The sequence below is a fragment of the Protopterus annectens genome, chromosome 6.part0 (genome assembly GCF_019279795.1).
Source record: "Protopterus annectens isolate FY-2018-M chromosome 6.part0, PAN1.0, whole genome shotgun sequence".
Classification (NCBI taxonomy): Eukaryota; Metazoa; Chordata; order Ceratodontiformes; family Protopteridae; genus Protopterus; species Protopterus annectens.
The window spans coordinates 583929670-583943002 of NC_056737.1; the positions used below are offsets into that span (position 1 = coordinate 583929670).

General features: G+C 39.5%; 1 protein-coding gene across 1 annotated transcript in view; it reads left to right on the plus strand.

The window, feature by feature from the left end:
• The window catches only part of MDGA2 (MAM domain containing glycosylphosphatidylinositol anchor 2), a 4933289-nt gene that overhangs the window by 4282107 nt on the left and 637849 nt on the right, over positions 1-13333 (plus strand). The window contains exon 12 of the mRNA XM_044074257.1: positions 2420-2440. Within this exon, the coding sequence (XP_043930192.1) occupies positions 2420-2440 (21 nt within the window). The remainder of the gene's footprint in view (positions 1-2419; positions 2441-13333) is intronic.

Below are 13333 nucleotides of genomic sequence, written 5' to 3' on the forward strand. Positions count from 1 at the left end.
TATACTAACTCCGAATATTCTCTCCAGTAGGGAAAGGGTATACTCCTCAGTCCCTGCTGTACACTGATCTTGTCTGCATAAACAAAGGCAAAGTTCAAAAAGCTTTTTTTGAGCACTACAGCTGATAATTCAGTCACTCAAATACTTGAGAGTTTGAGTGCTTGAATGGAACCCATGCTGATGAAGAACTTTGTGCTTGAAAGCTTTGTGGTTTATTATTAAAGTGTTTTTTGTTTATAAAAATGTGTTTTGCTTAAATGTCTTTATTATCTTTGGAGTGGTTCATTTTGCCATCTTTGTGTGTGGTGTTTATTCTTCATGGTTTGGTCTGTTAGCCCTCTTTTGTATAATTTATAAGCATTCACGTGTGTGTATGTGTTATTCTGTGCATGTTTATATGTGTGTTTGCCTATTCAGATGTTCAGTTGTCTCTCAAAATGCACATTATGAGCAGAATAGCTTATGTCACCATGTTTACAAATTAATATAGATAAAATTACATGACAGGTGTATAAAATTAAGTAAAAGAAGAACACGTTGACTGCATGTATGCATATGCTGGTGTAGTGCTGGATTCATTTTTATGCATGCTTCTAAAATTTTATGGTCATACCTTGGTGTTGTGACCTTTAGACTCAACAAAGGCATTGTACCTTGTCATCTGATTGTAGTTCTAGCAGGGATTTATGCAGACAAATTTGCCGCATTGCAAAGCCATTGTGCAGAGTGTATCAGACTTACTGGAGCTTAGCAGATGGTATTGATGTGGTGTGCTGAATTAACCACCTTATACTTTGCCAATGAGCTATGAGGTTGAATAACAGAATCATTACATATCCATGTAATGATACGGTATGCCTACTGTTCAGGGTAGAACATAAGCAGCCAGGGTAGAACTCTAGGAAGGTATTGGGTATTCAGGCAGCAGCAGCAGAATATGTTTTAAGCTTGTCGGAGGTAAATGAGGGGAAAAAAGCAAAATCTAGGGGGCTTACCACCTATTAATAAGCCATTAGTTTTGCCCAATGACAGAGGTGATCAAACCACATGGATCACTAGTGTTGGGAAGGGAGGGAGGTGCTTGTTATGCCATACCTGCATAGGTTCATAGGTAATTGTTAGGCTAGTTGCCCTTGTGAGCCATTTTAAGCCTAGCCAATTTCCCTTTTTTATGCTCAAAACAAGCTTGCCGCGATGGTGCAGTGGTTAGCATCATCTCCTTAAAGCAAGAGACTCTCCAGTTTGATTCTCGGTTGGAGTGCCTTGTGGATGGAGTCTGCATGTCCTCCCCATGAGCGACGGAATGTTAACCTGACATGCAGGTAGGTACGTGAATGTGTGTGTGCCTTCTCTGAAGGTTGGGCGCCGGTTTGTCAACTCGACACCATAAAAATCCACTGCCAATCATAAGCGGATCAGAGATCTGCTGTGGCGACCCCTAACCGGGAAAAGCCAAAAGACTTTTATGCTTGAGATAACCTATCCCATTTGGTTATAGATTTGCCTTACCCATCCCATGGTCGATACTTGTATATTACCACTAATCAGAATAACTGGGATCGTACCATAGATAATCTGAGGGGAACCATGCATGGGATAAAACATTTAGGAGATGCATCTGTCCATTAGTAGTACAGGGCATATGTTCTTTTTTCTTGTGCAGTGGGCATGTGTTGCAAGAAACCTGTCCTGTTTTCTTTAATTTCTTCTGTGGCTAATTATGTATTATGTTTTCTCTCTTACTGGGGCATTTTGAAAAACACGTAGTTCATGATTTATTTTTATGTTTTTATATGTAAACAAAAGTTGCTCCTGGTCTGAACAGCAATGAGCTAGTGACCTGCTGTCCATATTATCCTACACTAAGATATAGATTTCTTAGAGAAAAAAAAATTCTGCTTTTATTTCAACAGCTTTTGGAAAAACAGCAGATGTGAATTAAACATAAAATAAAGTGAAATAAAATAAAATAAAATGTTTTCATTTTTTTCAGCTTTCCACAAGAACCTCAGTAAAAGTTTATCTCTAATAAATATAGGCACATTACAAGTCTGTGTGGTTTTCATCCGAGTGTAGATTCATTTTTCTAATTTTAATAGAAACATAATTTGTGCACATCAGCAAATTATTTATAGGATTTAATGTACTGTCCTATAATTTTCAGCATCCATTATAGGCCATTTTTTCAAGAGCTGATTTCCCTAAAAAGCATTTGTATGGTCATTTGCTACTACTCTGGGAGAGGCATTTATGTGTTCTTCTGTCATGCATGTCCAAAGTGAATATTTCCACCTCTCCGAGCACTTAGCTCCTGTCAAAAGGGAGAATATGTAGAGGTAAAAAAAGGAAAGATTATGTTGAAAACTGTCAGCTTAACTTAATGAGATAGAACTAAACCCTCTTTTTCTTTCTCTTTTAGCACCAATCAATCCACATCTACGTAAGTACTTTTTAATTCATTTGAAATATCAGTATAGATTTAAAAGTATTATAACACACAAATGAAACATTGCTATTGAAAAATAATTGTGTGCATGTTATGGAATGGAACATTCTTCATCTGAAATGTAAACACTAAACATGTAACACTGTTATTGTTTCTTAAAGGGAAGGCATCGCTTATTTCTGTTCTATGAATTAACAAAATCACTCTTAATTGACAGAAAATAGATGTGCAGCAGCTCTTAAGCAGTTGTTACTTTGCGATAGAATAATGAAATGTAGCTTTTATAAATTCAAAACCTAATTTATACATGATTCATCAGCATCAAAAGTAAGATTTTAGACAGGATACTTTAACGGTGGGAAATTATCAGTGATCTGTGCTTCAGTCTGAAAGCAATATTTTAAATATATTTATTGTATTGTTAACTTAGTAATGGCAATTTTTTTTGTAATATATTTCATATGCAAAATTGTTTATTTATTATTTTTAAATATTACTAATATTTTCTTACTAGAATGTTGCCAACTTTAAAGTCTGCAAATATACAAATCCAGATTCAAAAGCTGCTGCTACATATATTTTTCTAACACAGCTTTGCAGATTGTGATAAAATCCAGCAAGAGAATGAATTTGTAGTTGCAGTAGTAGTAGTTAAGTATATTATCTCTTTTGGTTTATGCACTATTTTTATGCTGTAAAAATTTCCAAGGCAACAGAAGTGCAAGACAATCAGGCTAAATGAAACTGAGAATGAAAAAATCTTCTTCTCAAGTATGGTAATGACCATGTTCACTGAAAACAGTGATCTCTGCTTCTTATCTAAATATTTGCCATCTGGTTCAAGTGTTTCTTTGTAATAGCCGGAAACCATTTTGCTCAAGTAGCATTGTTCTCCCCCACCCACACCCCTTTTAAGCTACCTAATGTGCATGAATGTTGTCAGTGTTACATAGCTTTCAACCTCTTAGCACAAAAAAATATGGAAAGAGCCAAAAATAATAGGGGGGGGGGGCAAATTTTTTATTTATTTTATTTATTTATTTTATTTACATTTGTTTACTGGGAAATTCCGACTGGATGCAGGTCCTTTTTCAGCGGATGCCTGGGGAGAAAAGCTCCACATCATGTACATGATAGAGATACAAAGTTGCAGCAATAGTAAACAGCATTACAGGTTGTTGGCTTTAATACAATAACAATATATTGATTACCAACAGTATATACAGAAAATGTTGCAAGTTAAGATAGTTTCTTGTCATTTATAATATTAGTAACAACGTTGTCAGACAAGATGTTAAAGTACGTAAAGACAACTAGCTATTTCTGACTGTGGTTAGTAGTGGTGGTAGTATAGTTAAGTTAAGAGTCTAGGTGTGGGGGGGGGGGGTTAGGGTAGGGGTGTTAGTCTGGATAGAAAAAGGACAAAGCCAGTGCAAATTTAAATGAAATTTGAGGGTAGTCTTGAAAAGGCTGCTGGAAGGTAGAGTAGTTATAAAGGGTAGAAGATTGTTCAAAGCTTAGATATGGTACATGAAAATATGGCTTCTCCTGCTGAGTTTTTGGGTTTGATAACAGTGAGTTGACTTTTGTTGTTTGATCTTAGGGGCCTAGTGGGGTGATAGGGTTGGAGAAGGGTTTGAAGGGAAAGGAATTTAAGGGGGTGGTTAATAAGTTTATGAGCAAGGGTGAGTTGATTAAAGTGAAGGAGTTGTGGGAGTTCTAGCCAGTTTAGTTCTTTAAGGGAAGTACAATGATGGCTGTGGGAGGAGGTTCCAGTGGCAAATTTAGCAGTTTTGTTGTAACAAGCATCCAGCTTGTGTAGCTCTATCTGTCTAAGGTAGGTAAGTGTCAGGGATGCATAGAGTAGGGTGCAGATTAGCTGAGAATTGGCTATGGAGATTCTAGCTGACTTGGTTAGGAATTGGTGGCTTCAATATAATGCACCAAGTATCTTGTGAACTTTTTTTATTGTGAGAGATATGTGGGTGTCAAATCTAAGTTTATTGTCTATTTCCACACCAAGTAATTTTGTGTGTTCTGATGGAGAGATGATGGTATTGTCTTTGGCAAGAATGTTGAAGTCGGGGGTGTTGTGGGTGGCTTTGGAAGGTTGGAACAGAAGAAGTTTTGTCTTACTTGGGTTGAGTAGGAGCTGAGCATTGGATAGCCAGCTTTCTACAGAAGAGATTGATTCCTGTGTGATTTGTTGTAGTTCTGGTAGAGTGGGGGCAGAGCAGATGAGAGTAGAGTCATCTGGGTACTGTATAAGAGATGCTTGTGTGGTGGCAGTATGTAGGTTGTTAGTGAAAAGTGAGAATAGCAGAGGGCCAAGGATAGACCCTTGGGGAACTCCAAAAGTAACTTGTAGGCTAGGTGATGTGTTATTGTCCCAGATTACTGACTGCTGGCATCTGTGTAGATAGCTGTGGAACCAGTTGCAAGCTGGTTGTGAGAATGAGAGGTTGGGGAGAGTAGAGAGTAGTAGCTCATGAGATAGCATGCCAAAGGACTTTGAGAGATCTAGAAATATGGCAGTAGAGAAGAGGCCATTGTTTTTTATTTTACATTTGTTTACTGGGAAAGTCCAACTGGACACAGGTCCATTTTCAGCGGAGGCCCGGGGAGAAAGGCTCCAAACATTAATACAGTTAAAAGAGATAAAACAGTCGCATATAAGAAAACATAGTTTAATACATGTTAAAATACATTAAAAATACATTACATTTGAGAATAGTTAGGCCTGGGGAGAAACGCTCCCAACACTAGTACAGTTCCAAGGAGACAGATACTGATACAAATACTGTTTTTTGTAAACATAGAAAGTTGCTAAAATAAAAGGTCTTGTGTTACCATACATTTTCTGAAGGATATTAAGTCTGAAACTCAAATGCCTGTCATTATTTAATGATTTCAGTCCTCGCTGATTTGCCACAAAAATCCAGAAAACCACAAATTTTATGAGGAACAGACCAAAAATATCTGGCAAAAATCTGGACATTCTGCGAATATCTGGACAGTTGAGAAGCATGCAGTTTTCTTAATATTTGTTTATCAGTATAATATAGTACAGAAGCTACTGCGCTAATGTTAATGGTAGAGAAGAAACTGCAAAGCAGATGAAAAGGGTTACCTATGCCAAGACATTTAGAGATATGGGTGTATCCAAAGCTTGGTACTTCTGGAATGTGTAGAATACCACAAGCAGATTTTGCTTTCATATTTTCACTTAGTTTGACAGAGTTTGGTTATAGGTGCTAGTGCTGCATGCTAAATACAATATTTTGTGTGTAACTTCAAAACCAGGAGTTTAAGGTGCATAACCAGTTGTGCCTAAAATTCCCATAACTCAAGGTGATCTTCCAGAAGTTTCAGTGAGAAACACAGTGCTGTGTAAGATGGTTATTGGACTGGAGTTCATAGTCACTGACTTGGATACAATCCTTTACTTTTCTTTGAATTATTTAACTCCACTTTAACCAATCATTTGTACAAACTTTGGAGCTGCCATTGTATCAGGAATGGTTAGGAACCGACTCATATATACTCTAGTATACTCTGCCTGATGTCGCCATGCAATTCTTTCATTTTAGATTTTGCTGTAGGCCAATTCAAGTAGAGTTTTAAATACCCAACTAAGGTGCTACTAATTTCAAATGGTTGCATGTATTAAACTCATCGCCAGATTATAAAACACGTCATAGTTACTGTCAACGGTCACTGTTACTGCCTGTGTGAGATTTAAATGTCAACATTATAAAACTTATTCTCTACATATCAGTGGTCTACACTGAAATATTCCCTTACTTAACACTGCAATGTACTGTCAAACACTCCATCATAGATATTGTTTCCTGTGATATTTTGTGTTCTTATACTAGGCATACCTCTCAACCTCTTATCCCAAGAAACCTGGACAAAACATTATGTAATGGGGACAAAAAGGTACAGAAGTAGGGAGAGATTTTAATTACTGCTAGTATAAACTTAGAAAGTTGCTAGAATAACAGGGTATGTTTTAAACTATATTTTCTAAAGGAAATGAAGTCTGAAACTCAGATGTATGACATTGTTTATAATTTGATTCCTTAGATCATCCCCATGACTGGCCAGGAAAACCAAAACATTTTATGAGGAAGAGAGAAATTTTGAGGCAAAAATCTGAGAATTCTGTGAAAATCTGAACAGTTGAGAGCTATGATACTCGGGTTTTCACAAACTGACTAAAGTCTCTGCTGCCCTCGCAGTGTCTTTTTCTGGTAGAGTCTCCCTACTGGACATTCTAACAGAGGTTCATAGGTTCATAGGTGTGTACTAGGTTAATGGCCCTGGAGCCTGTACAAGCCTTGCCCATAGGATTACCCTGGGATCGTGCCACCCGACCTTAGTTCCCAGTGTCTCTGTCGAATAAAGCAACTGGAGTGATCCCCGGAGTGAATTTCTTATTTCCCATCCACTTATCAAGATTTCTCTTGAAGAGCGCCAGTGAGGTGCTCTGTTTGACATGTATGGGAAGTCTATTCCATAGCATAGGCAGTCTCTGGGTTATGAACCTGTTCCTCCAGCATGTTCTGTTGATTGTGGTAATGAGGGTGAGGTCTCTGGAGCATTTGGTGTGATGGGATTGGGAGTTCTTTAGATGTAGCATTTCTAACAGAGCTGGGTCAAACATGGCTTTGTAAGTCAAGCAGAGATTGATTCTAAGTACGTGATATGAGACAGAGAATAGTTGGAGTTTTTTGAATCTGTCCATATATTACAAGTGTTTAAGGCCTAGGATCCTCTTTGTGAAGTACTTTTGTGGCCTCTCCAATTGTTGCAGGTGTCTAGTGAGGTACATGCCAAATGGGGCATTGTAATCAATGATTGGCCTAATGAGGGAAGAATAGAGGGAGACAATGACCTCTTTCTTCCTGGATGCAAAACCCTTAGCAATGAGATGTGCCACATAGAAGGACTTTCTGACCACAGTGGCAATACGGTGGTCAAAAGAGAGGTTGCTGTCAGCCTGTGTTCCCAGATCTCTTATAACACCTTCTGTGTTCAGTGGACTACCATCGATGTGGTAGTTCATGGGAACTGGGTTTTTCCCAAAGGGGATGATGACACATTTTTTGGCATTGAGCTTAAGGCCATGGTTCTGGCACTGGTTGTTGGTCTCAGTGAAGCTTTTCTGTAGAATGTCAACATCACTTGGGGAGTTAATAATAACTCCAACTTGCAATCATCTGTGAACTTTGTCAGCCAGAGTCCCTTCATGTTGGTCTGGACTTCAGAGAAGTAGATACCAAACAGGACAGGACCCAGGACCGACCCCTGTGTGACTCCACTCGTGACTTGTCAGCAGTCTAACTTGGAGTCTGCTACTTTTACACTGTGGGCTCTATCTGTGAGCCAGTTTGCAACCCACCTAGTGACATAGGGGTTGATGCCTAGCTTAGTGAGTTTTTCTATGATTCCTGAGTAGAGAATGATATCAAAGGCCTTGGCCAGATAAAGGTAGGCTGTATGAACCACCTTGCCTTCATCCACAGCTCTGGTGACTGACTCAAAGTTGACCAGGTATGATCTACCCTTCACAAAACCAAACTGTGTGGGATCAAGAGTTTGGAGATTCCCTATATCCTTGTCTATTAGGTCCATGGTGATGTGTTCCATAGCTTTGCATATCAGAATCACCAGGCTAATGGGGCAATTGTTCCGAGGGTCTGTAGTGGTTCCTTCTTTGTGGAGAGGGATGACTGTAGCAGTGTGCCATTCAGTAGGGACAAAGTCTGAAGTGAGGCTGTGATTGAACAGGGCACACAGTTGAGGTACCAGTTCACTCTGTAGTTCATGTAGAATGCAGCCAGGGACATTGTCAAGTCCCATAGAAGCTGTATTCTTGGCCTTGGACAGTGCTGTTTTAACCTGTGCAGCAGCAAAACTGGGTGCCTGGCAATCTACTGGTATTGTGATTGGTCCTTTGGGGGGAAGTGGGATAAAGTTGGAACTGAATCTGTTTGCCAGTATATTGGCAATATCTGTTGGCTCAGTATAAGAGGTACCATTGTGCAGCAGCTCAGAGCAAATCTGGGTATTACCGTGGAGATTCTTTCATAACTATAGAAGGCCTTGTACTTTTTACTATTTGCTGCAATTCTGTTTTCATAGCTAGCTTTAGAGGATTTAATGAGGAATCTCAACTTTTTGCTGAGGCTGATAAGGGAGATTTCCAAATCTTGGGACTTCACCTTATTCTACATCAGTTTCCTCCTTTTGTTGTAGAGTTTGTTTATTGCAGGGGACCACCAGATTGGCTTCCTTTTTTTGGAAGAGAGCATCTTAGTTCTATTGAGTATGGTGAGATCCATGCATCTGTGTACGTATTCGTACAGTGCATTGGTGTATGATTCGGCAGTCATGCAACAATTCTCCATTTGCATGGGTGCTGTGAAATTAGCCACCTCTATTTTAGGAGCCCAAAGTTAGCTTTGGAGAAGTTTTTCATGGTGTTTACCCTTGTGGGGGGGGGGGGGGTGGGGGGGGGATGGCAGTGATGTGAATTTCCAAGGTGATTAGTTTGTGGTTGGATCTAACCAGGGAGGAGTTGACTATTGGTGTAGAGCAACAGTCGCATATGTTAGTAATGACCAGGTCAAGGATGTTGCTACCTCTAGTGGAGTATGAATGAGCTGGTCCAGGGCATTTGGAATTAATGAATTCCAGTGAACATTGGGCAAGTGTATTCGTACATGAGTATTTTCCCAGTTAATGGAGGGGTAGTTGAAGTTGCCTAGTATGAGAGTGTTACGTTGGACCCTAATATTCTCCAGAGTGCTAAGGAACGTAGAGTGTGAGTCTTGGGACATGGTTGGGGACCTATAGTGGGCTACAACCTGAATCGCTATCTTACCCAATGTTAGCTGCACCTGAAGTATCTCTGATGCGTTATGTTGGGCTGTCTGTCTGGAGGTGTGTGCATCCTTTATGAATATGGAAACACCACCACCTTTGGAGCTTTGGTCCAAGTTCTGGGGCTGAATGGTGTGGAATGAGTTGTAGCCTAGTAGTGCAGGGATGCTTTCTGCTGTCTTGAACCAGGTCTCTGTTACAGCACAAATGTCAATGTTCTCCATTTTAAGGAGTGCTTTGAGCAAGTGCATTTTGAGATTTAGACTTCTAGCATTGAGCAGCATGACCCTCAGATTGCATTTGTTTGTAGCTGTTACAGTGGTAATTTGGTCTTTGGAACACCGCCTAAAAAAGACACTTTAGAGGTGGAAAGAGCCTTGGCCAGTATCTGAAAGCTCAGTAATGACAGATGTAGGCCATCTCTGGCAAAGCATTGAGGTCTATCAATCATGTCATCCCAGGCAGACAGATACTGGATCCCCTGAGAATGACACCAAAAACTTAGAACAATTGCTGAACTCAATCATTTTCTGCTTGTACTGTGGTGTCATTCTGGTTGATGGTAGGATACTGCTCAGGGCCAGGGTCATACCCACCTAGGCTACCTAATCCAGGAGTTACATGTCTTTTTTCATGTAGTCTAGTGAGGTATGTCTCAGGTCATTCACACCCACATATATAATGACAGTCATATTTGTACCTGTTGTTGAGGGATCTAAGTGCATGCATTGTGTGGCAGATCCTGGCACCTGACAGGCAGCTGACTGTTACTTTCTCCTTATTCAACCTAATGAGTGCGACATCAGTGTGCCTCACTATCAAGTCAGTTATAACTAGTGTGTTGGGCATGCTGTTTTTCCTGAGGGGCTTTGGTTGGTTGAGTGGCACACTGTTTAAGAGAGTTATGTGTCTCGTGATTAGTGTTGTGGTGGTCGAGTGCATTTCTGCCTTGGAGGTCTCTGCTGTTTGGGTAGATTTTTATTGAGAGCCTCTGCGAAGCTGGGTGTGTGGTTTGTATTTTTATGTGAAGGCAGTGCTAGTGTGTGTTCTAGAAGCCTATGTGTTCCATTTGGTGTGGTGCAAGTGTTGACCTTCTCCTCTTGACCAGCTATTCCAGTCTTGGCTGGACAGTGCATGGCTTCCAATTTGGATATATAAGTGCATCTCTTGCAACTCTGAATGTTGAGAGGTAAGAGGAGAGGGTTGTGAGTGTACATGAAGCAGTTGCTACATTGCCTCAGGATGCCCAAGTTCACCAGGTTAATAGGAGAAAGCACTGGGAACTGACCTTTAGACATGCCTGGAGGGGTGGGCAATAATAATAAGTACTGGAGCTGTTTGCTTGTAGAACATTTAGTGCTGGTAGCACTTTTGTGTGCTACAATAATTGCTACAAGAAGTCTGGTAAAGTGCTAGACTAATAAGCTAGTAAAAGTGCAGGAAAGGAGAGAACTAGCAGATCTAAGGGAAAAAATGAAGACCAGAATTTGGCACTACTTAGAAGCTTACAAACAGTCCTGGATACAGCAAATCTGTATCTATGTGTCCAGATACAGATTTTCTGTATTTTGGGCTGTTTGTAAGTTAGAAGGCTTCCCTCCAACACAGAAAGGCTTGGGGGGCTCAGAAGCTTAAATACAGTCCTGAATACAGCAAATCTGTATTTGGACTAGACTATTTACAGGAAAAGCAGGAAACAAAATTAGATTTTTTTTACAGAAAAGCAGCTAAAACAGCACTAAAAACAATTCAAGTGCAGTGCAAGCTCGCACACTTGAGTGTGTAGCAATATTAAAGCAAATGCAGCTTAAATAAATGCAATTTATTTAAACTGTATTCTAAACTGAATTCAATTATTGTTTTATTCAACTCTGAACAGTTAAAAAGTGTCACAAAATATACTTATCAGCTGAAAAGCACACTCAGTCAAAACACAAGGAGAGTCTAGTAAAGTTTTTTTTTTCTTTTTTTAGTAAAGTGGAAAGGGAGAAAGGAGAAACAGAAGACATTTCAAGGTAAAGAACCTAAGTGGGTTGGCCTTCTCAAATGTTCTCTCTGTATTAGGTATAATGAGCTAATGACACTAGACTGGGAGGAGTGTCCCAGATCAAATTTATAGTAGGGGTGGGCAACTGCAAAGTCACCAAGTATAAGAACAAGACACCAATAGGGAGGGAGGATGGGAAACTATTATAGCTACTAGCTACACTATTTTAGGCAGAAAACACTACAGAAATTTTTATCACAGCAAAAAAACAGTAGTAAGCCACTAAAAGAAAGTTTTAAACAGACAAAGGAGCAAGGAGACTCTAGAGAATGCTTTTAACTGCAAACAAATCAGTTATATGATACAGCCCTTGGCAGGAAATCAGAACAAACAAACAGATGTTTAACAAATTAAAAAAATTCTAGTTAATACCTTACGTACACTGAAATGAGCTAGAAAAGATTTACAAACAGTGTGGTAGTAAAAATCTTATTTATCAGGCCATGTAAGGCAGACAAATTTAGTACAACCATGCAGATTAGTTTTTAACAATAAAATACAGTAAAAAGTATGCAGTATGCAATAAAAGTGCTATATAAATAGCTAGAATAAGCAATAACTAGTAAAAATAAGCAAAAAAAAAACAGAATACTTATTGTTATATATCACAGACCAGAATTGTGGTCAGTGCCCCTCCTCCGATTTGCTCTGTGTTCTCTATCAGCAGAAGATGGCTGCCAGAAACACAGGAAACTCAACAAACAAAACAATCAGGTCTGCATAACAGTAGGCTTCTATCCAAACTATGCTACCTGACTAGAACCCAGAAACCTCACAAGAAATTCAGAGAAAAGCACAAATAGAGCAATCACAAACAGAAAATACAACTCTCATTTTGAAAAAGCAGTTTACAGTTAAGTAATTCAGTAAAAATGCAATTACAGTAATAAAATACTATCTAGCAATGAAAAACACAGTTAAAACAGTATAAAACAGTATACAAATGCAGTGAAACTGTAAAAAAGCTTTATAATAGTGCAAAATGTAGTAGATTAGCTGTACAGCACAATTATACATGTTAAGAAGTGCAAGTCAATGAAATAAATGTAAGAGATAATCTGTCCCAATGATGACTCACCACTCTGGACAGCCACGGTGGTGCAGAGGTTAGCATTGCCACCCCACAGCAAGAGGTTCTCTGGTTTGATTCTTGGCTGGGGGTGTCTTCTGTGTGGAGTCTGCATGTCCTCCATGTGGTCGCATGTGTTTCCTCAGGGTGCTCCGGTTTCCTCCCACATCCCAAAGACATGCTGTAGGTGGATTGGACACTCTAAATTGGCCCTAGGCATGAGTGCATACGTGTTTGTGCCTTCTGTGGAAGGTTGGGTGCCAGGCTGCCAACTCAACACCATAAAACTCCACTGCCAATCATGAGCGGACAGGTGACCCCCTAACCGGGAAAAGCCTAAAGAAGAAGATGACTCACCACTCCACAGCCTGGTAAAAACAAGCATTGCCCTCTGCAGACACAGGGTTTAAATACCAGAAAATATGGAAGAATCTAGAAGCTCAAATTACTACCCAGTCCTGCTACCTCCTGCTCATTCAACCAATCACTCATGCTAGACAAGATCAGGCAATCCTGTTACTCTCAGTAACAGAGAAGACAAGACAATATCAGCAGAAGATGGCTGCCAGAAACACAGGAAACTCAACAAACAAAACAACCAGGGCTGGATAACAGCAGGCCTCTATCTAGACTATGCTACCTGTCTAGAACACAGAAACCTCACAATAAATCCACAGAAAAGCACAGATAGAGCACTCACAAACAGAGTATACAACTCCCAGTATGAAAAGCAGTTTACAGTTTAGTAATTCAGTAAAATGCAATTACAGTAAAGAACACTATTACAGCTACTAGCTACACTGTGTTAGGCAGAAAACACTACATAAATGTTTATCACAGCAAAAAAAAAAAAAAAAACAGCAGTGAGACACTAAATGAA